Raw genomic sequence first — 24,917 nt, forward strand, 5'->3', positions numbered from 1 at the left:
CAAATGCGCTTCTGGAAGAATGGTCAAAAATTCCCATAAACACACTCCTAAACCTTGTGGACAGCCTTCCCAGAAGAGTTGAAGCTGTTCTAGCTGCAAAGGGTGGACCGACGTCATATTGAACCCATGGCCGTAACTACCACTGAGGACACCGAGGTCATGTCCTCGGTATTTTTTTCAGAAATTTAAAATTGGTCTACGCTGAATTCGAGCAGCGATCAATGTAAAACGCAGCGTCCACATCCACATGTCATCTGTATTTGCCCCCAATAAAATTCACATTTGTCTAATGTCATCTGAAATCTCTCAGCCTCTATCTCTATCATTGCCGTGTCTAACGCAGCGTCACGCGACGTAGCCTATACTAGTGTCGGCCGGGGAAGTTGGGTTTTGGATAAAACAGGCAGGGTGTATTATGTCTTATATTAAATATAGTTAGTTTTTTTTTTCTTTTTTATCAGACATCTAGTTTTTAGGTTTGTTTACCTGACATGTTTCGACGTGCGACTGTCGTCTTCCTCAGAGTGTCACCGGATGTTATTGGTGATGCATCTTTTATCAGCTGATGTTTCCGAAGGCGTGGCCTTCCTGTCTGGTTTGACAGGTCGGTCACACCTTCTACTGTCTGTTCGTCCCCTGCAAGATGGCACTCCAGGTATGGGAGAGCATGTATGCTCCCTCATCCCGGTTGATGGTCCTCGGGCTTCGCTTACGGATCTCCATGGCCTCCCTGATCCAGCGCTGATGTTTGTTATCTTCTGTGCGGATGACTCTGGCATTCCCCCAGTCCATAATATGATTTTCCCTTTTGCAGTGATCTGTTATAGCTGACTTATAATTTTCCTGTTGTGCCTTTTCTTTTATTGTTCGGGTTTGTCTTGTAGCTGTCTCCTTTTCGCACTCTTTCTTATGTTAATTTTTTCTTGTGTTGAAACTCCTTCCTGTCTCCCCGATGTAAGTTTTATTGCATAATTGACATGGAATCTCATATATGGTGTTGCATCTGTTGTCCGGATGTATTCTGTCTTTGGGATGAACCAGGATCTGATGGAGTGTTGTGTATGGTTTGACAGGTGTGTTAATGTTGTGTTTCCTCATTGCTCTTTGAATGCGTTCAGTTATTCCCCTAATGTATGGTAATGTCACTACTCCCCTGTGTTCTTGTTTGTTGGTTTGTTTTTTCTCTTTCTTCTGTGTTTTGTTGTTCTTAACCTGTTCCACCCCTTTGGATATTGCCCATTGTGGATATTGACATGCCTTCAGTGCGTGTTGTATATGTTATTCCTCCTGTTCTTTGTCCTGTGGATCTGTAATTATTGCTGTGCGTTCATGTAATGTTCTGACTACAGATATTTTGTGCATTATGGGGTGTTCGGAAGTCCAGTTTAAATATTGGTCGGTGTGTGTGGGTTTTCTGTGTACTTTTATTTTGATGTCCCCATCTTCTGTGTGATGTATTTTTAAGTCCAAAAATGCTATTGACTGCTCCGTTTCTTCTTCATGTGTGAATTTTATATTACCGGTATTGTCTATGGCGTTGAGATGGTCGGTGAGTTGTTGAGTGTGTCCCCTCTTCACTTTTTCTAGTATGTCATCCACGTAATGTTTCCAGAGTGTTGGCCTGTATTCTGCTGGTATTGTAGTGAGTGCTTTCTGCTCAAGATCTTCCATGAAAAAGCCACACATGATGGCTGATAGTGGGTCTCCCATGGCAAAACCTTCCTTCTGTCTGTAAATTGTATTCCTGAACTGAAAGTATGTGGATGTGGCAATGAATTGAAGGAGCTGAGTGACGTCTTGTACAGTGAGGTTTGTGCGTTTCTTGAGCGTCCTGTCTGTTTTTAATTTTTCTTGTATTATCTGTATGGTGGCTTCCGTGGGTGTTCTGGTGAAAAGAGATATGATGTCGTGTGATATGAAAACTTCGTCTTGCTGCATTTTGATGTTTTTTAGTTCTTCTGCCAGTTGTTTTGAGTTTTTGCAGTGTTGGTCTGTGAGTCCTAGTAATGGTTTGATTATTTCGGTGAGTGCTTTTGATAAGTTGTATGTCACTGAACCAATGCTATCTACTATGGGGCATAATGGTGTTCCTGGTTTGTGTATCTTTGGTGTGCCGTAAATCCTGGGGATGACATTGGCTGTGGGTACTAAATGATTGTATGCCTGCTTATCTATTTTATTTTCATTGAGTAGTGGTTTGAGTAGTGCTTTAAGTTTCTTTTTCTTGTCTTCTGTTGGGTCTTTTCTTAATATCTCAAATGTGTTGTCACTGAGTAATTCAATCATTTTCCGTTCATATTCATTAGTGTCCATAATAACTGTTGTCCTGCCTTTATCTGCTGGGAGGATTGTGATGTCTTTATTTTTTGCTAATGTTTTCATAGCTTTGGCTTCCTGTTTTGTGATGTTACTGGGTGGTGGTTTGGCCGTTTTCAATATACCAGCTATTGCGTTTCTTAGTGCTGCTTTTTGTCCCTGATCCTGTATTTTCTCACATGCTAATTCAGTTGCCAGAATGAATTCATCGTGTGGTATGTTGTTCGGTGTGACAGCGTAGTTGAGTACTTTTGCTAATATACTGCGTTCTGATTGTGAGAGTTTGTACCTTGATATGTTATGAATCCATTTTTCGTTGATGTGTGCGTGCTCCGGTTCTGCCTTCTTTTTCTGTGCGATGAGTTTGTCCAGTTTTCGGATTTGTCGGGTTTTTGTCTTGGTGAATTCCTGCTCGTGTATGTCTGCCAAGTGTCTGTGTACTGCTAATTCCATTTCCTTGTTCTGTGGAAACCGGCGTTTGAAAGTTTCCGTCTCCCTATGTAGTTCGCTGTTGATATTATTTAGTTTGTCAGTTGTGCACTGTATCCGTTCTTTTACCAGAGTCATCCGCACTTTCCTAATCATCTTTTCCGCGTTTCTGGTTGGAATCGGGTTCTTGATGTTCAGGCTGGCCAGTACGACTTCCTCATCCCGGCAGCGCAGATTGAATCTCAGGTGGTTCCTGTAGCATGCCCGTTTTCATGTCAATCTCTCTAGGCGGCGAAACTCCTTGATGCTTTCATCTCCGTAACTTATTCATAATCTTTCGATTACATTCATTATGTCTTATATTAAATATAGTTAGGTTTTTTTTCTTTTTTATCAGACATCTAGTTTTTAGGTTTGTTTACCTGACATGTTTCGACGTGCGACTGTCGTCTTCCTCAGAGTGTCACCGGATGTTATTGGTGACGCATCTTTTATCAGCTGATGTTTCCGAAGGCGTGGCCTTCCTGTCTGGTTTGACAGCGCTGGATCAGGGAGGCCATGGAGATCCGTAAGCGAAGCCCGAGGACCATCAACCGGGATGAGGGAGCATACATGCTCTCCCATACCTGGAATGCCATCTTGCAGGGGATGAACAGACAGTAGAAGGCGTGACCGACCTGTCAAACCAGACAGGAAGGCCACGCCTTCGGAAACATCAGCTGATAAAAGATGCGTCACCAATAACATCCGGTGACACTCTGAGGAAGACGACAGTCGCACGTCGAAACATGTCAGGTAAACAAACCTAAAAACTAGATGTCTGATAAAAAAGAAAAAAAAAACCTAACTATAGGCAGGGTGTAGTCTACGCTCTATCATACCTAACCTAACGTAGGCTAATAGTCACATCGCATTATAGAGCTTTACCTGAGTGCAAAACATAGACCGCGGAACCGCCCGGGCCAGGGGGGCCGTGGCCCAGGTAACTTTTTGAAAATTATTTAAAAAATAGGCTAAACCAATATTTTTTGACGTTGAGCGGACTCGAGCCTGGCATGAACCGCTCCGACGCGCTATAATGACACCAATCTATCACCAGCCAATCAGGAAACTTAATCAAACGCATCCCCCACCCACCAATCTATCACCAGCCAATCAGGAGACTTAATCAAACGCATCCCCCGCCCACCAATTTATCACCAGCCAATCAGGAGACTTAATCAAATGCATCCCCCGCCCACTTGTGTCCGCGTCTGAGACGTTGAATTTTCACAGAAGGAGGGAAGAAGTTGACTGAGGTAAGACTGTTTGATAAATTAATGAATGAATAAGAGAGGAGTTTCAACATATAGGGCTTAAGTTTGTTACCGTTAAATAAGCATTGCTTGTACAGTAGCGTTATGTCGTTACAACGTTGACCCACTTTTAACGTGCCGAGTACCGACTGTAGCCGCTAACATGCTAATTAGCTTGCTGTCAGAAGAGCAAAGACCTTAAATTGCTCTGTGTAAATTAGAAAATGGCGCAACTTCCTCTGCAGCCGTTAACTCAACTTGTCTTGAGTTTTGAGCCAATCACAACAGGGCAGCACTGTGGCCTGAGGTAAAACATGATAGTTTTAGTTTGTTTAAATTACAAAAATGAGTCCACCCAATGACTGTCTCATATACTCTTCATATACTCATACTGTTTAAATAATGCAATAAAACTAATCTTTAAAAGTGGAATTTACTCAAACTGTTTGCACAGAATGAACTTTGGGGTTAACAGTGTAATAGTGTTGCAGTGTTCTGCAAATCTGCAATTTAATATTTCAGATCTTGAGACATGAAAGTGCTATTTTAAAAAATAAAAGGTCAGAAATGTTTTCTTTGTCGTCTATTTAGTTCATTTTATTTCCTCAATAATTTTCCTTAATTGAGAAATCGGTCTGGGCTCTTATGGGTTAATCAGTAGCCTGCATGCTAGTACATGTTCCATTTACAGTCAAACATTTTGATGTACTCCAGGATCAATTTTGATTAATCAAAAATCTGCATAGTAGTACAGTCTGAAGATGCTCTTGCACATTTGGTGTCAATTGAGCAAAAATTATGGGAGGATATAGGTTTAATAAGTTTTACAATTTTTGAAGTGAGTGATGGATTGATAAGTTTAGATGTGTTCAATATTTTCTTATCTTCAGACATAATATTGTAGATGCTTCTTTACTTGCTTGATAGTTTTGACCGGGACTCCAATCTTCCTCAGAAGATCCTTAAATTAAATTCATTATAGACATGAACTTAAAATCATTGTTTTATTTTATGGCCTCGGTGCCCTGGCTTTTGGCCTTCGTGCCCTCGGCATCAGCAGAGCGTTCGTTTTCCACACTTCGTCGACTGAAATCATACCTCCGATCCACAATGACACAAAAGAGACTGAATGACTTGATGAACTGCCATATTCACCGTGACATTCTGGAACAAACTGACATGACAGCCATCGCAAAGGAGTTCGTACAGGCCAATGACGGATGCAGGCAGGCCTTTGGGAAGTTTTAAGGGTAAGTCATTGGTTACTTCTATTAGCACGGCCGAGTGCACTGCTTCCTCTGTTTTTCAGTGTTTGTATACTGCATTGGTACTGATACAAGCAAGTTGTTTAAGTTGAGTTAGCCTACTACCGAGGTGCTTTTGTTGTGTACTGTTGGCTGTTTTATCATTTTATTCTGCGCAGTTACCGTATGTGCTGGCATGTTGTGGGCTAAAGTCATGAGGCCAAAAAAAAAAAATGTGTTTCCGGTTACGTAGATTTCAAAACTAGGGTCGGTAGGCAGGCATTTTTTTTTTTTGAATTTTTTTTTCAAGATGGCCGCCATAATCTATATTTAGACAGGAATAATTTCACAAAATATAATGAATTTCTTTGCAGGTCACCTGAGTTACCACCTTCTGATGAATCTGATGCAGCATGAGACACCTTTTAACATGAATTTTTCAGTAAACATAACAGCTCCATGAGAGAGAGAGCAGCCCCGCCCCTCTCTGCTCCCTGAGTGCAGCTCGTCGCCTTGGTAACGGTGCAGGGAAAAGACACAATATAACAAGCAAAGAGCGCTTTTTCAGGGTGTCTACAGGTTTGTCCAAGTTAAATTTAAGACTTTTTAAGACCATGTTCCAAAAGAAATTAAGACCAAATCTAAAGTCACGCAAAAACGTACTCTTTTGGAAAAAAAAAACAACTATATAATTTAATGTAACTTATTGTTCTTGTAAACATTAACCAGAAAACACTATTCTAGTAGAAGTACTTCATTTATTTTCCTTGACAGGCATTCACACACTCAGAACACAATATAAGGAGGATAAACTTGTAACAATGTGACAGTCAGAATGCAGTCACAATGTTTGAATCCAAGGCCGTCCTTAAAAAAAAATCCGTTTCCTGTCCACCGGGTGAGCAAAAAAATTTTCAGTCGGGAGGGAGGGATTTTTTTTTTTAATGGATGGATAAGAAAATCACAATGCTGTGTTTGCTTTTTCTTTCAGTACTTTTTTATTACAAAAGCAGACACATTTAATAAAATGACAGTTTAATCAACTGAAACTTGTACAAAAACTTTAAGTTAGCATTTTAAATGCTGACTGCAACATTTGCAAAACTTTTACAAAGGTACTTAAAATGTCCGACACACGGACTTTTTGTAGTTCTAAATCGACCGGCGGATGAGTTACTCTCCCTTCATCAACGAAGTCGGCGGGGAATTTGTGGTTATTATCGGTACAAACAGCGCGAATCACAACTTAAATGAGTGCGGTTCAGTTTGACATTGTTGTCAGTCCGTTAGATAAACATTTAATTTTATTAAAATCGAAAATTAATATTTAGAGCCTGTGGGCTACAAAAATAAGTCATTAAAGTAGCCGGCTGGACTTAATTGTGTAGTCGGCTGTATGGCCGGCAGCCGGCGCTTGTGGAAAGCCCTGATTTTCCCAGTGAGTAACAAAAACTTCCGGTTCACGCGGTTGGGTTATATGTAAAAGTCGCGACTGGGAAAAAAACGAAAAAAAAGTTTAGGGTCAGGCGGTACGGATTAGGGTCGGTCGGCTAACCGGAAACGCACACATTTTTTTTTTTTTTTTTTTTGGCCTGACCGATGGATTAATCTATGTATAGCCTTCTGTGCTGTTGGCTGTTTTGGCAGTTTATTCTGCGCACTTCTGTGCTGGCATATTGTGGACTAAAGTCATAACTGATGCTGGGGTTATTAGTGTTGGCTGTTTTGGCATTTTATTCTGCGCAGTTATGTGCTGGCATATTGTGGAAACGCATACACACACATGCGCGCGCGCACACACACGCAGCTCTGACAAAACCGCAGGCATATTCCCATACTTTCCTCTGACCGAGCACCGCCGAGTGCACTTCTCTGTGTTCAGTGTTTCTCTCTATAGTGCTTTAGTACTGGTACAAGCAAGCAGTTTAAGTTGACCCAGATAGCAGAGGGACGTTGAAACGGTGCCGATTCTTGGTCAGAATGGTCGGTTTCCGTCGTAAGTCAGAAAATCAACGCTGAAACGGCGCCGTTAAACGTCGATTTCTCTGCCGTCGGAGAAGGTCGATTTATCACTGTTGAATCACCGTGGGTAAAGGTTGATCTGTCGACCATCAGAGAAGGTCGAATATACGATGTTGAACCATCGTCACTTTTGCCGGCCAGTTTTCAACATTGGTAGGATGAGCAACTAATTGTTCAGAATATAAATTGCCACTGTTTGTCTTATCCTGCTTACACATAGATACGAGTAAATGATATAAGTATAAGTGATAATGATAAGTAAATGATAAAAAAAGAACAAAAACCAGTTTACTTTCTTAACTCAGCAATGGATTGGACCCATCTTTGAAAGTTTTTTTGCAAATAACTTAACATTTCCAAGATGATCATAAATTAATTCTAATTTATAATTCTAATTTATAATTTATAATTATTTAATTCATAATGTCCCATAATGCAGTGCGATTACTACTGCTGTTTACTGGATGACGTCATTTTCGTTATATACCTGGGTGCATGTGAAACTCCCACACCACTCGGTTGGATCGCGACTCTCTTGTGGATCGGCCTGCTGTTACGCTTGGACCATTGAAACAACATTGAGAAAAACACTGGACCATGCTACATTTTCATTCATCCCTGGACATCTGGTACGTACCATTATTCAGTCACTAATAAAGGGAATTTCGAATACAATTTCAAGCAGTTTAAGAAGTTATGATGAACTTCAGTCATATCACGCATTGGAGAAATTTCCCTCAACTAGTATCCATTTGAAACAACAACAATGCAGATGCATTATTCAATCAAAAAACGAGTCGAAGTACTTGTCTTGTTGGAGTGAAAACTTAGCGTTGGAGTGAAAACTTAGCGTTTAAATCGAACATGTAGGTCTAGGTCGCATGTCGTTTTGAGCTGACCTGTTCTTTTGTGTAGCCATGGGTCGCGCCTCGCGGCCATGAACTTTAAAGATTATCCAGGCTACCAACACTTCTGTAGTGACCACTTTGTTTGAGGTACCACAAACGAAATTGCTTATATTCCCTCAACTAATACAATAAACATGCAGATGCATTGTTTAGTCGAGAACTAGTCAAAGTAGTTGTCTTGATGGAGTGAAAACAAAGCATTTCAATCGAGTATATAGGCCGTGGTTATAACCGGTAGCTCTATACCCGGCTTGAGGGGGTTGGGCTTTGTAACGCTATGGGTCGCAGCCATTAGAACATGACTCCAGACATTGTTAAAACATTGTTGGTATTAAAACAGAACTTTCTATAAAACAATTGTTTGAACTGTGCGTGTGCGCGCGCGTGTGTGTGTGTGTGTGTCCATTTGAAACAATAAACATGCAGATGCATTATTCAATCGAAAAACGAGTCGAAGTACTTGTCTTGTTGGAGTGAAAACTTAGCGTTGGTGTGAAAACTTGGCGTTTAAATCGAGCATGTAGGCCTAGGTCGCATGTCGTTTTGAGCTGACTTGTTCTTTTGTGTAGCCATGGGTCGCGCCTCGCGGCCATGAACTTTAAAGATTATCCAGCTACCAACGCTTCTGTAGTGACCACTTTGTTTGAGGTACCACGAATGAAATTGCTTATCTTCCCTCAACTAATACAATAAACATGCAGATGCATAGTTTAGTCGAAAACTAGTCAAAGTAGTGGTCTTGATGGAGTGAAAACAAAGCATTTCAATCGAGTATATAGGCCGTGGTTATAACCGGTAGCTATACCCGGCTTGAGGGGGCTGGGCTTTGTAACGCTGTAGGCCTATACTGCCCTACAAAGCCAAAAGACCTTAACTCATCAGACTCATTACAGGCTTCTGCCTTGGTTTTCCCTTTGCTTTTGGAAGTTACGGTAAAAACGACGTCTTATTGTTACCAGAAAAAAAACAGAAATGACTCGAAATAATTCATCACATGATACAACTGATGTCCTCTGTTCCAAAAATGCCAATAACTCATGTTGACCTTAAGTGATATTAAGGTCTTTTGGCTTTGTAGGGCAGCATGGGTCGCAGCCATTAGAACATGACTCCAGACATTGTTAAAACATTGTTGGTATTAAAACAGAACTTTCTATAAAACAATTGTTTGAACTGTGTGTGTGTGTGTGTGTGTGTGTGTAAGGTTATTTCAAATGTAATGACATAAATGTTGTTGTCTTATGGCCCTTTTCCACTACCCTTTTTCAGCTCACTTCAGCTCGCTTCAGCCCGACACGGCTCGCATTTCGACTACCAAAAACCAGCACGACTCAGCTCTTTTCAGCCCTGCTTAGCTCCTAAAACTCGCACCGTTTTGGAGTGGGGCTGAAGCGAGCCAAACCGTGCCGAGTGAGGCTGGGGGCGTGAGCAGACACTCCCCTGTGCACTGATTGGTGAGGAGGAGTGTCCTCACATGCCCACACACGCCCCGCGAGCACGCTGGGATCTGTAAACACCGCAAACCCGGAAGGAGAAGAATTACGAATTACGAGAATTTCTGAAGCCTTATGCGCCTTGTCTCATCTATATGCTCTTGCCAGTATCTGTTGGCGTTGTCGGTGACAACAAGCCACAGCACCAAGACCAGCAACACTAACGACTCCATGTCCTCCATGTTTATTGTTTACTATTCGGGTCGTGAGACTAACGCTTAAAAGATCACTGATGTCACTGTTTGCGCTGCTTAACGACATCACCTGACGTCCACCCACTTTCGCTAACTCCACCCAATGTGTCCACCCACTTCCAGCCAGCACGGTTCAGCGCGGTTGTAGTCGAAATGCAACTCCAACAGCCCCGCTCAGCCCAACACGGCTCAGCCCGACTCGGCACGGCACGGCTCAGCCCGACTCAGCCGCGTTTGTAGTGGAAAAGCGGCATTTGTTCCCCCCATGTTTACCTCAATGGAACCTGAAGACCACTACCCCGTCATTCCCTCAAAAGGTACTGCAGACATTTATTTCTTTAGGGGAGAAAATATGGCTTCTTATTGGTCAAAAAGAAGACGTGTTGTGACAGCTACTGAAATGTCAGAAAGGCAGATTCTGTCCGATTTTGAGTCATCTCTGGGTAATCCTGCTGCTCAAGTCTCTCCTTCAATTGCATCACCCAAGCCTGCATCATCAATGGGTTTAGATGAGGATGGTGGGGATTCTGTTGAGTTGGGAGGGTGCAGTGATGCAGAGTCTGACAGCAGTAGCATGTCTTCAGAGGGTGACAGTCATATTGATGGTGACTCTTTTGAAGAGTCAGGGCTTCACCAAAAATTAAAACACTGGGCTGCATCATTCTCTGTGCCTTTGATTGCCATTACTGCTCTGTTGACCATTTTGAGAACAAGCCACCCTGAACTGCCCAAGGATGCTAGGACCTTATTGGGCACTAAGCCTGCAGTACCATTACAGACCGTAGGTAATGGGGAATACTTCCATTTTGGCTTGGCAAAGGGAATTTTGTCCAAATTAAGCACCATCCATTTACCAGATGTTATTCAAACAATAAGAGTTCAATTTAACATCGATGGTCTCCCTATTTTCAAAAGCACCAGGCTTCAGTTTTGGCCTATTTTGGCACTGATTGATTGCGATTACACCAGAACACCGTTTTTAGTTGGCATCTTTTGTGGCCCTGGAAAACCCTCCAATGTGTTTTGATTATCTGACGCAGTTTGTTAAAGACCTCTCTGATCTGCTTTGCAATGGGGTAACATTTGGAGGTAGAAAGCTGAGGGTGGCCATTTCATCCTTCATTTGTGATGCTCCTGCTCGAGCATTTGTAAAACAAATTAAATGCCATAATGGGTACTCCGGATGCGATAAATGCCATCAGACTGGTATTTGGCAGAAAAAAATGACGTATCCTGAGACTGATGTTAGGCTAAGGTCAGACGAGGAGTTTGAAAATATAGTAGATGAGGACCACCACATCAACAGAAGTCCTCTGACGGGTCTGGTGAAAATGGTGTCTGCCTTCCCAATAGATTATATGCATTTATGTTGCCTTGGCGTTATGAAAAAGTTGATACATTTTTGGATGAGGGGGAAAAACTCTACAAGGCAGCCTACAAGAGCCATTAAAGCCATCTCCGAAAAGTTAATACAGCTTCGTCCGTATACTCCAGCTGAATTTGCATGGAAACCCCGTGAACTCGCCGCAACTGATAGGTGGAAAGCGGCAGAGCTGCGCCAATTTATGATTTACAGTGGGCCATTAGTTCTGAGGGACATTCTTCCACAAGATCTCTATGAAAACTTCATGTTGTTTTCTGTGGCCATGTTTTTGCTACTCACACCAAACATTTCTGAAAGTATGGTTTGTTTTTCCGAAAAATTGTTAATGGCTTTTGTAAAGCATTTTGGAGAGGTGTATGGTAAAGACGAGATTGTGTTTAGCGTACATCAAACAATACATCTGACACATGAGTACCGCCAGTATGGTTCCCTAGACAACATCTCATCCTTTCCTTACGAGAATTATTTGGGTAAACTAAAAAAAATGCTACGCAAGCCATCTCAACCTTTACAACAGGTTGTCAAATGCCTTTCAGAGGAGCCAGTTTGTTTATTTCCACCACCACCTACACAACCACAGTTGTTACACCCACACCAGGAGGGCACATTACCCCAACACTTAAGTTCTGGCCAGCAATTTAAAAAAGTGCATTTCAGTGATTTCTGTTTTTCTTCAAAGCAGGGCGATGATTGCCTAGTGATTAAAAATGAAATCGTAATGGTGAAAAACATAATTAAACATGGTGACTCTGTCTTTGTGGTTTACATGAAATTCAAGAGGAGGGAGTCATATTTCCACTATCCTTGCCCCTCCACAAGCCTTGGCTGCTACAGAGTATTTGGCATAGACAGCTGCCTTAACGTTGACCGGCTTGAGGTTGTCCAGGGCAAATGTGTGTTGTTCCCAGATGGAGAGACCTTTGTGGCAATCCCTCTTCGTCACCATTCATAAACCTATATGGGAATAAAAAAAAAAAAACACAACCCCCCCCCCCCCCCCCCCCCCCCCCCACACACACACACACACACAAAGAAACACATCTTTACTTATGCATTAGAAGGAATCTGGACAGTTGGAGTACTCCAGCTGGATGGCAGGCACTAACTATCCTTTCCATGGAGTACTTTTTTTTTTTTTATTATAGATGGCACAGATTTGGAAAGTTGTGGAATTCCAAGACCGGAGTGCAGCAGTTGTGTCGTCCAGCTGGGTGGTAGATGTTGACGGAGAAGTGGGATGCTACTGGCCACCCTTTGGCGGAAACAAAGCTGTGAAGGCCGCCATGAACTGCACCCCCCCGGGACAAGGATGGCGATTCCATCAAAAAATAAGGGTGCTGGCAACCTGTGGTGAGCTGCATAGCTACTTCATTAAACCAATGACAATACTTCAATACTGCATTAAGCCAATTTCATTAAGACTGCCTTCCCTTTCAGGCACCTTTGCCAAAGCAAGACGTTACCTGACCCGATTGCTTGAGGAAGGCTGCCTTACAGCAGACCTGCAATCGGATGATGGTGAGATGGGGCCAAGGAAAAGACGGTAAAAGTGTTTTCTTTTTTAAATCACAACTTGCAGTTATAAGTTCAATTACGGTTTCGTTTGTGTTTTGAGCTGTGTCAGTAAGGTCCTGGTTTTATTTTAAAGACCAAACAAAAGGTATTTGGAGGAGGACAGCGAGGAGGAGGCAGGACCAAGCCGTAGGGGGAGGAGGCCACCATCTATTGACGCCACTCAGCTGGACAGCGAGTGGCAATTCCCCTCCCTTAATGAAGGTGACTATCTGTACCACTTGTTGTTGTTCTACTAAAGACCTAGAAGTTGTCTGAAATAATAATGCTTTCATTTCCGTCTTCAGACACCCAGCCAGGCCTGTTTCTTCACAGCCAGCCATTAACTCATGGTAACTATGCATTTCCTTTATTTATGCCAGAAATTAAAATACCAATGAGTAAGTGAAGATATGTTTTGATCAACTGACTGCTTACTATTTTTCAGATTCACCGTCGTCAGAAACCCCGCCAGGCCCTTTCCTTCACAGCCAGCCACTAACCCATGGTAACTATGCATTGCCTTGATTTATGCCATAAACGACTAAAAAAACAAAACAAAACAACAAACAAATATCTATGTAGATACGTTTTGATCAACTGACTATACAATTTTTCAGATTCACCCCAGCCACGTCACCGCTTCCATGGTAAGTCAAAGAGGAAATCAATCAATCAACATGAAAATTGTGAATTTAGAACAGAAATTAAATTAAGGCGCACCTTGAAGTGAACTAAATTGTACTCTCTGATATTTCAGCCACACCTCTGCCATCGCAACAGGGGAACAATCAGTTGCTGCGTGGTGAGTCATCAACTGTAATCACTGTTCAAAAATGACCAGCAATATGAAATAAAAGTCCTAATGTTTGGTGTTACTTAACAGACATGGGCATCAGCACAGTCATCGCTCTCCTTGGCCAGCTGAGGGAGGAAAACAGGGAGCTGAAGGGGGAAGTAGGAAGGCTGGCGCAAGAAGTCAGGGCCCTAAGGAGAGAGATGGGGAGACAAGACACACCCCAGACATCGCCCCTAATCAAGCTCCCACTCTCCACCATGGAGGAGTTTTTGGCAGCAGAGGCCCTGGTGAAGGAAGATGCCAAACAAAAGCAGCTAATGGTACTTATTGAGTCTTACCTTTCCTTTCCAGTCATCTGCAACACCTGCAAAAAGAAACACAAATACTTAATATCATTGTGAATCAGTGAAACAATGATAAACACTGAATACTTTCTCATTATTGTCTTCATGCTACATTTTATTCTATCAGGTGTCTACCTTAGCCCTTTGTGGAGGAACCGGTGTAGGGGTCACAGTGAGGCGGATGCTGCGTAGCCTCCTGGTCAACAGCTTGGCCAGCCAATTTAACTGGGCTGGAAAGGGGGAAAAAACTGCGTTTAAGGACACCAAGATCCATGATGTCCTGTTTGGTAGGTTATGCATGTGCACAAAGCTGTAAAAGAGGGTAAAATAGTAAGCTGTCGCAAGTACTTGCACACTACTTCTAAACGTTCTTTGATAACTCCTTCACTAACTGTAACATTACGATTATAACGACAACGACAAACATATTGTGAAAGATGCAAAGGATTAAAAAGGATTAAGAAACTCACCAGGTGCCTTACTCAGAAAAAGCAGGTGTGCAGGCAAGTCCAGGGAGGCTGACTGAGTGACGAACGGTCCGGTAGTGGCATTTCTATTTCCGCTTTGTGTCAATGGGGAAATTAAAATGTTTTTTTTTTTTTTTTAATCCCGTTTAAATTGTCACAAGATTCACATCTATGGTTTCTGATTTTTACATATATTTTCTGTACTAGTACCATTACTTGCCACCTACCACTAGAGTGTGACGTGCATAGTCTTAACAACTCAAACTTTAACAATTATCACCATGCAAAGTCTCAATGTTGTTTTGTTCTTTTTCTTTCAGATGCTCTACAAAAGCAGCTGCCAGGGAGCACACACGCTACTTTTAGTGATGCAATCAAGAAGTGGCTTAAGTATGCGCCAGAGAGAGAGGGAGGGATGAGGAGACGTGAGGTAGGGTGGCATTTAGAAACCCATAGCCTACTGCTGACTTTCTTTATCAATGCTGCATCAAATTAATTTTGGTTATGTTTTTCTGTTTCCATGTACAGGTGTCTGCGCCGCAGGAGGAATATAGGCCACAATTATAAATTATAAATAAATCATAAAATGTTTCTAAGAACTTGTTCAAGTGTGTTCTGTTCCTTATAAATGTTAAAAGTTATGCCTCATTAGATAGCTTGACAAACATTAGGAGAGGTGCATTGTTGCATGCATTTTTATATCCTGTTGTACATAAAACAGGACGTAGCCTACGCACATTGATATAAATTAAGTTTCACTTTCATGGTTGAAGTATGCATGTGTGTGTTCGTCCTAGGCAAGAGCCCCGATGCTTTATTGTTAGCTAGTTTAATTTAGCCTGTTTTGCTTAATTTGTAGCCTTCCTGTTGTACATAAAACAGGAAGTAAAGTTGGATGAATCATCGCCGGAAATTAAACTATAAATCGACCGAAATCCGTAGTTGAATAAAGGGTGAAAGGGGGTCTATTCTCTGTCGGCCACCATCCACTTTTCAACGTCGTTTCAACGCAAACTCGTATGAGCAAAGCGGTGTTGAATCAACGCTGGTGATCCACGATGATTCGACGGCGTATGGTCGAAGAACATGCCGATGATTCCCCGTCGAATCAACGCCCTTTTGCTATCTGGGTCTCCAGAGCAGTAGCCTCCATTATTCCCCCCCCACACACACACACAAGTTGCTGCTAATGCACTGATCACTTTACATTCAGGACTGTAAATACAGTTATTACAATCTGTACGATATTTGCTTAACTGCACTTTATTTTACTGACTTGATCACTTTACACATAGGAACAGAAATTCACTGAGTACAATTGTGCAATATTTGCCAACAGTGCAATTCTCCATCTTAAGCCTCACTCACAACCCGCCGTAAGTGTTTTGGACACGCACGGGTCGCACGGTTTGGTAGCTCGCAGCCATGCCGCAGGGTCGCAGTGAACCCGAGGGAAAGTTTGAGGGAGGAGTACGGGCAAAGTACTTGTCAAGTACAGGTTGCACACCTGACTTCCTCCGAGGCGTGGGAAAAATTGCGCCGTTCCCCCGTGGAAAGCATATATCTGACGCACATGATCAGTGTGTGTTCAGTGAGTGTGGAGTGTGTGAGACTTGCATTTTACCAGTTTCCTGCACTATGTTCGGGCCACACTTGTGAAGCGTGTGTGATGCATGTGATTAGCACGGTACAATCACTCATAACTTGCGTGTGATGCAAACCAGGAGTGGGTATAAAACCAGCGTGTCTGCAGCATTCTGCATCTGTCTTTCGACTGAAGAACATTGGATATTTTATGGGAAAAATTAAAAAATTTTCAGTTTACAGTTTAGAAAATGGGATCCAAGAAGAAGCGAGCAAAAGTGAAGTAACCCAGCCTGAAACAGCAGAGGGGGAGGAGGAGGAAGAATTTGATGATGATGGTAGCAGCACCGGCGAGCCCTGCACGGACAGGGAGAAGTTTGCCTTCATGCCGGCAGAAGGCAGTGCACCCTGCCAGAGGGATTTTCACAGGTAAATACACATGCTTGAAACATTCATTTCAGTATCTATATGCTTATGTAATTAATATTATATATGCTGATTTTCATGTATGTTTCAGCTAATGATGCCCAGAAGTGAGGACATTGCAATCCCATCATTGCTGTCAGGCCATTGTGCCATGCTCAGTGATGAGGACAGGGACATCCCGACACCCCGTCCCACCACTCAGCAGGAGCAGGACAGCAGCTCAGAGTCAAAGTGTGTTTCAGTGCCCAAACTGTTGGGCTATTTAGTTGGGATTTTTTACAGTGTAATAAAATGCGTTATTCCCTTATACTCGTTTTATTATTTGATGTTTGCATGGTAAATTAAACATATACTCAAATAAAAACAGCAAATGAGGTGGTCTTCTTCCTTTCTACAATCATACATGAAAATCCCTCACCTTTCAGCGAAATTCGCCGTTTTGAAACCAAAATGGGTGACCTACGTGAATCGTGTAGATCCGATGAGAAAAAAATTGTGTGTGTGTGTGTGTGTGTGGGGGGGGGGGGGGGGGGGGGGGGGTTGATATTGACCCGAAGGGCAAGGAGGTCGCTTCGCACCCATAGACAGTTTGTGCTGGTTTGCGCCTCCTCCTCCTGCTTTGATATTGACGCCATAGCAACAAGTACATCTCGCTGCGAAGGGCAAGCAGCATCATTTCGCGCCTCTTCTGCTGGCCAGAGCGTGCACACATCAGTCAGAGTGCAGACCAGACCACCAGAAACTGGAAGCTGGATTAAGTCATCATACTGAATTTCCTACTTTTTTCAAACTTTCCTGATTGCTATCAAAACAAACAAAACTTCCGGCTTGATTACATCAGCATTCGAAAGCGGGCACGCCCTCTTTCGACAATCCCTGTGTCCGAAATTGCTCGCTACTCACTATAGACCCTTTTCACGTGACGTCACGACAAACGCGGCCGCCATTTTGGACATGTACTACCAGTAGTTTACCACAGCCAGCATTGAGGAACGGCAGCAAAGAAAGTGTTTATTTTCAGCAAGACTTCCATCATGCCACTATATTGTTGTGCACCTGGATGTAGTAACCATCAACAAACAAGGCAAGGTTTATCATTTTATCAGATCCCGACGGAGAAGATGGATAGCGGCCATTAACAGGAAAGATTGGCAGCCCTCGGCATACCAGCGCTTGTGTAGTGACCACTTTGTTGGAGGTAAGACGAATAAAATTAGCCAGAAAAGGCATTACATTGCTGTTAACATTCTGTGGCGGCAAGTGTGTAACCAAATAGGCTAAAATAACCCATTGTAACCTCTTTGTTCTTCTGTAGTAGCTATTAGCTAACGACATTAGCTAGCGTTGTGTTCCTTTGCTGTTGGTAGACTGTAGGACAGATCAGAGGCAGTGTCCTACAAACAGCGCTTAATTTGAGGGGGAGCAAGCCGGAGCGCGCTCCGGAACCTCGGGCGTTGGCTCTGGCAGCTATTTACACTGGATCCGGTGATCCGACACCTCTTTTGACTATGTAACAAAAAAAAAACCCAAATAATTAAATAAAAAAATGCAAGTTTATTTAGTGTTAATGTCTGATTTTGATATCTGTCTTGTTGGTGATTTCTCTCATGAAACGACATCCACAAAATATCTGCAGATGAACTTAATTTGCAGTGTTATTACAAAACATGCCCAGAAGCGCAGCGCCGCGCCCCCCTCCCCCCCTCTTTTTTTTCCGCACTGGAGCCGCTCATCCTCTGCGCTCCGGACCTCCCACTTTACAGATTAAGCACTGCCTACAAATAAGTGTTCAAAACAAGAGGAACATGTATTTGTCTCTTAAATCCAGGCCATTCCCTGTAATCTGTAACAACAGTTGGAGAAAGTAATGGCAAATAGTGAGTGCACAAACCATAGAAGGGAAACTGTACACAGCGCCAGGGCAGTGTGATGGTATGTCTACTTTTAGATTGTGTTAGCTTATCAATGAACACACTCATCACTCGACGAGTTTCACGTCTTTACGACGGATACTTAAATGTGTGTTAGGTATTATTGTTGCAGTCTAAGCAGTCATTGTAGCAGCTAGATGAGCGAGAACCGAAAGGGTCTGTGCCATAAACCGTTATTTCTGTACGGCGTTGCTAATGTGTCGTTACTGTTGTTATTTCTCCCTCTGCTCGCCCTGTAAATGCCCTACATCGCTGGATAGCGAAGGTGTTTTCTGCGTCTCGCTCCTTTTTCTTGTATGTTCTCCGTTTGTCGCCTTCCTTGCATTCAAACCAATTCGAGCCGAAGTTCGCTACATGTCCAAAATGGTGGTCGCGTTTACGAAGGTCACGTGACTGAAAAGGGTCCATATAGGGCACTGTATAGTGGAGACACCATTTTGTAGTGCTGTCCGTGCTGAAAGAAATCAAATTAAAAGTCTCAAATTTGATTTAATAAAAGACAGCAGCAAAGAAGAAAGTATTCAGCCTTGATTTAAAAAGAACTGAAAGCTGCAGGTACTTCCATATCTTGGCAGGCTGAGTGGTATGCTGGGGCACCTCTTGCCAGCAGACCAGGATATCCAGAGGGAACTTGTGCGGTTCAGTGTTGACCTGACCATCCCCAGCTTCAAGGAGGGAGAGAGCATCGTGGAGTGGTGGGGTCATGTCTTCGACAAACCAGACAAGTACCCCTCCCTGGGTGCACTGGTTAAGTGTTGCCTCTCCATCTTTCATGGACCTAGAGTCGAGTCCTCATTTAGTCTGATGAATGATGTAATTGATCAAAGGAGTGGCAACATGAATGTGGAAACATTTAATGCAATACAGACGGTCAAGTAGACGCTGATGTCCAGGGGGAAGACAGCTATGCAGCTCTTTAGAAGGGAGGACGTGAAGTTTGGGGAAGTGGACAGAACATTGTGCAAGAACATTAACTCTGCAGCAGCCACATACAAACACCAGCAGAGGGTGAACAAGGAGGAAAAGCAGCAGCAGCAGAGCAAGTATGGCTCTCAAGCAACTTGCAGTGCTCAGCAGGCCAAGAAACAGACTGCTGAAGGAGAGAAGCGGGCAAGGCTGAAACATGTGGCAACTCAACGAAAGCGGGCCATGGAGACACTGGTGGTCCAGGCAAATAAAAGGAAAAAATGATCACTATTCCTTGTGTGTTCTCCACTTTCTTCGTTCTATTATTCGCATTTTTTTTCCAGGGCATAATTTCACTATAACTACATGTATTTGAATTTGTATTTGTACTGTATGTCCTTGTGCAAATGTCAATACAGTATACTTAGTAAGGAGGCTATAATATTTATTCTGAGGGAGGACCCCCCAAACAAAATAAAACAACACCAGAGGCCACGTCACCACTCGCGCACCCTTCTCACCTTTTTCACCCCGACCCGTTTTCATGCCTGTACAATGCTACATGCTACATGATCGGTTCCATGGTTCCTCCCCAATATATATACCCAGAGTCTTGCTCCTCATGTCGCGTGCAGGTCATGTGCGCTGTGTGCAGGTCGCGTGTGCTGCGTGCACACCACACATAGGGGTAGAAAGTGAGATGCACTTCTGTCTTGTGCACTGCACAAATAGCAAGGGTGGAATACTTGTGTAGTATTTCTGAGGCACGTCACTCATACAACGACTGTGCGTCACTCATGAGTCTTACTGTCATCGCAAAAAGCTCCTACTAGCTGCACTGCTGACTTGGTTCAGGTGTACAAAAGGAGTACAGGTCCCGTACGTAGTGTATGCGTTCTTGATTTGTCACCAGATCTGCAGAATTTGCATGTGCAGGACCAAAAGTCTCCACAGCCAGTCTGTGACCTTCTACAACACTGAACACACGCAAGTGTCACGCAAGTCTCAAGCACGGTTTTGCCAATTTTTGTTCCCGTAGACCGCCCATAGCAGCCCGTATGGCGGGTTGTGAGTGAGGCTTTATCTAATCTTATGAAAAAAAAATTGCTAGGATTCTTCATGAAGATGCAGTTACAGATGACACATTAAACTTTTATTCACATTTTAAAAAAATAAGGAATATTTAAAATAATTTTCAGGAGCATGACACCTTACAAACACTGCATAATTTAGAGTTGTTCCTCCGCATATTAATTGTGTTTCAAGGGATTTTACACTAAATCCTTTTTACAAGTGAGAGAAACAATGAACACCAGATTTTACTACCACGAACAGTCAGAATATAACAGACAGCATTCCAGAGTATCAAAGGAAAGCAAAGATACAACACTGAGCTTCAGTTTGTGCTTTCCTCTCAATTTCTGTATTATTCTTTATTAAGCTAAAAAAAACACAAAAACAAACGGATAAATGCAGTTCTACATGTTTAAGAGTTTTAACGTAATGTGCAGCCTCTGTGCTCTGAACATTAACTGGAGATTAACTTCCATGAATACCAAATGTTAAATACAAAGGCCTGAGTTGCCTTCCTGTTTTCACAATAAACAAACAAACAAACAAACAAACAAATAAATAAATAAATAAATAATGAAGCAAACAGTATGTCAGAAAGAACTTTGGGTGGGTTTCATGTAGCTCAGCATCACTGATGAATATCTCATGTGAGAAAAGAGGAAATGACAGAACTATAAAAGGAGAGAAAACATCAGCACAAAACAGACGCGAGGATCAGTAGAACTTTCCTCAGTGAAATCGACAGAGCACATTTCAACAGAAATAAAGAAGTGAAGTGAAGCTGAATTTCATTCCAGGATGAAGATCCTCCTCATCGTCACTCTCTACCTGATCTCAGGTCAGATATTCTCCATTAGTAACTCCATGTTAAATTATTTATCCTGGATTGTGAGAATATTAAAAGCTCAGTGAGGTTACAGTCGTGAGTGAGATTGTCTTTTGATTGACAGGTCCAGTAGACTGTTCTGATGTGATTGGTTACTCAGGAGGAAGTGTCATTATAATTTCTAACATACAATGGTATGCACACAATAGTAAATATATTTGTAAGATGGAAGGAAACGACTGCACTGATAAAATATGTGCTGATACCAAACGCCACCAAGTTCAAGATGGAAGATTCATGTTGTATTCAAATACAAATAACTATTTCATAGTATTGATCAGAAAGTTGAAGCCACAGGATGCTGGAACATACAGATTTGGATTGGGGAATCAGAGTAACTCCACTGTGAACCTAAAAGTTCTGAATAGTAAGTAAATATTTCAACCTTTTTTTGATGAGTACAATCTATTCAATATTTTTATCACCCACACAAAATCAAAGCAGTAACAAGGTATTATAGAGCGAGTAGTTTTATAAACTCTGCACAGGGTATGACACATCTGTAAAGCTTATGAACTGTAATGTATTTATCCAAAGTTTGTTTGTATGTAGGAATCATAAGAAATCAATAAAAATGTGTCTTCCATATAAAATTATGAAGTTTTATTTGGAGCATTTGGACTGGCATTCCATCATCAGGGACAGTGTGAAATGTGTATTTAAAAACCTTTTGTAAATACACATTCCATTCTGTCCCTGATGATGGACCATCGGTCCAAAAGCTCAGAATAAAACTTCATAAATTTATGTGGAAGACATGGTTTTTTGATTGAGTAATGTATTTGTTTTTGTTTGTTTGTATAATTGACAGATGCATCTTGTGGGGTGCCAAAAATAATGAACGCTTATCTTGGCCAGAATATCACCATCACCTGTAACTATCCAGGGGAGTATGAGAGAAACTACAAAACTCTCTACACAGTGGATGATGACAGTTTTGTTCAAAGCATTCTGGACACTGACACAAACCTGAAGAACGGCAGCTTCTCCATTTCTGATGACAGAAATGCAAAAGTTCTCAGTGTGAACATCAGCGACGTGAGAGAAACTGATGAAGTATTTTATTTACTTGGCGTGTGGATTGGAGACGGGTCAGTCAGATATATCTCCAACTTTATCGAGATTTGGCTACATGTTACAGGTCAAACTTTTATTTTTGTTATTTTGAAAGTAAATGTTTACACAAATCATTTTCATGAGAACTAAACCTGTGTGTACAGCCAGCATTAGAGTTTTGTCTCAGTCATGGCCCTTTAAAAGTTATCAACAGCTAACATGTCCATGATTTTTGTGATTTTATATATTAAATAACAGGAGTGAGCGCAACCGTTCAACCAGTAACAGGCACCTACACGATGACATCAGCAGCACCGACAGAAACTCCAGTGTGTTTCAGTAAGAACTCACTCTTTATACATCACTCATTCTTTCATTCTGTATTCATGTTGAATGTGTTACAGTCAGCGGAGTTTGGTTGGAGGTTGTTGCAGGTTCTAATGTCCTTTTCTACAACATGGCATCATTAGACCAGCACAGAGACGTCCAAAAAAATCAGGAAGTGGCCAGCAGCCCTACTGTACACACACTACAAAATATGTCTTAATATGGTCATGTATGAAGATGGCATGTTCGGTCTGTGCCTGTTCTGTATTGTCTCTGTTTCTGTCTTCAGGTTCCACTGCCATCATCATCAGTGTGTGTGTCAGTGTGTGCGTGTGTCTGCTGCTGATTGGAGGATTTGCACTGGTGATCTACAAACTGAGACAAAAGAGAACACAAGGTATATTACACACACACACACACACACACACACACACAAACACACACAGTGGTGCTTGAAAGTTAGTGAACCCTTTAGAATTTTCTATATTTCTGCATAAATATGACCTAAAACATCATCAGATTTTCACACAAGTCCTAAAAGTAGACAAAGAGAACACAGTTAAACAAATGAGACAAAAATATTATACTTGGTCATTTATTTATTGAGGAAAATAATCCAGTATTACATATCTGTGAGTGGCAAAAGTATGTGAACCTCTAGGATTAGCAGTTAATTTGAAGGTGAAATTAGAGTCAGGTGTTTTCAATCAATGGGATGACAATCAGGTGTGAGTGGGCACCCTGTTTTATTTACAGAACAGGGATCTATCAAAGTCTGATCTTCACAACACATGTTTGTGGAAGCAGGGGCGCAGATAGGATTTTTGAACTGGGGGGGACTGAGCTATCAGCAAATGATTCCATTTTGTGTATATATGTATGCATATATATATATATATATATATATATATATATACTACCGTTCAAAAGGTTGGGATCACTTTGAAATGTCCTTATTTTTGAAAGAAAAGCACTGTTCTTTTCAATGAAGATCACTTTAAACTAATCAGAAATACACTCTATACATTGCTAATGTGCTAAATGTCTATTCTAGTTGCAAATGTCTGGTTTTTGGTGCAATATCTCCATAGGTGTATAGAGGCCCATTTCCAGCAACTATCACTCCAGTGTTCTAATGGTACAATGTGTTTGCTCATTGCCTCAGAAGGCTAATGGATGATTAGAAAACCCTTGTACAATCATGTTAGCACAGCTGAAAACAGTTTAGCTCTTTAGAGAAGCTATAAAACTGACCTTCCTTTGAGCAGATTGAGTTTCTGGAGCATCACATTTGTGGGGTCGATTAAATGCTCAAAATGGCCAGAAAAATGTCTTGACTATATTTTCTATTCATTTTACAACTTATGGTGGTAAATAAAAGTGTGACTTTTCATGGAAAACACAAAATTGTCTGGGTGACCCCAAACTTTTGAACGGTAGTGTGTATACATGTTATTTCACCTCCCTCACTGCCATCACCAGGAACTACCTGCAGGCCAGGACAATGATAACATTTTAACATAGCCTATGGAAATCCAAAGTTTACACATTATCATCACGCACAGAAATTGCAAAACTGCAAAACTAGTTTTAAAACCGTGAAGTTCCAACTGTTAAACATAGCGAGAGGCTGGGCTATGTGTGTGTGTGTAAAGTGTAAACCAGTGCATCCTGACTTTCTAACTAATGCCTGTGTGTTGCGTGAGTGGCAGTCAGTCAACAACTCTTCGCAAAGTTTCCTTATGGAACAATATGCTCCCTGAAATTATGGCAGGGAATGCCAGATTAAACATTAAAACTGCCTTCTGAGCACTGTATCTACAGGCTACCACCGAAAGAAGAAGGCTACCAGAAAGGCTTCTCTACTCCGTACGATTTTACTTTCACTACAACATTACTTTCAACAGACTATCAAAAAATTGCAAGGTGATATGATAAAGTAAGGCACGGTTTACTTACAGTCGTTTTTTTTTTAAAACGATGCAATAGTTTTCTGCCTTTTGGCACCCTTCATCATGCCGTCTTGGGGTCCTGAACTAGGAGGAGCTGTCCCCGATATGCCTGTCAAACTTGTTGTGGGTAACCATAGCAACCAAGCTCGAGCTCACAACCTGTGCAGTCTGCGCAGTTGCAACTATACTGCTGTGCACCTCAATAAACCGAATGGTAATTAGTCTTTTGATTTTTCCGTGAGGTTTGCCTTATGCAAAGAAAGACAGCATAGACGTTTTTTCCTCCCTATAAGTGGGGGGGACCGAACGAGGTGAATTTAAATCTGGGT

General features: G+C 41.9%; 1 protein-coding gene and 1 long non-coding RNA gene across 2 annotated transcripts in view; both read left to right on the top strand.

The window, feature by feature from the left end:
* Nucleotides 1–24,917, top strand: part of LOC132895957 (polymeric immunoglobulin receptor-like) — an 83,677-nt gene that overhangs the window by 23,983 nt on the left and 34,777 nt on the right. The window contains exons 4-5 of the mRNA XM_060936691.1: nucleotides 22,568–22,648; nucleotides 22,926–23,033. Of these exons, the coding sequence (XP_060792674.1) occupies nucleotides 22,568–22,648; nucleotides 22,926–23,033 (189 nt within the window). The remainder of the gene's footprint in view (nucleotides 1–22,567; nucleotides 22,649–22,925; nucleotides 23,034–24,917) is intronic.
* Nucleotides 10,162–12,760, top strand: LOC132896278 (uncharacterized). Its single transcript, XR_009655984.1, has 3 exons — nucleotides 10,162–10,218; nucleotides 12,431–12,635; nucleotides 12,723–12,760. It is a non-coding gene; the product is annotated as an uncharacterized LOC132896278 (long non-coding RNA).

This window comes from Neoarius graeffei, chromosome 13 (genome assembly GCF_027579695.1).
Source record: "Neoarius graeffei isolate fNeoGra1 chromosome 13, fNeoGra1.pri, whole genome shotgun sequence".
Classification (NCBI taxonomy): Eukaryota; Metazoa; Chordata; class Actinopteri; order Siluriformes; family Ariidae; genus Neoarius; species Neoarius graeffei.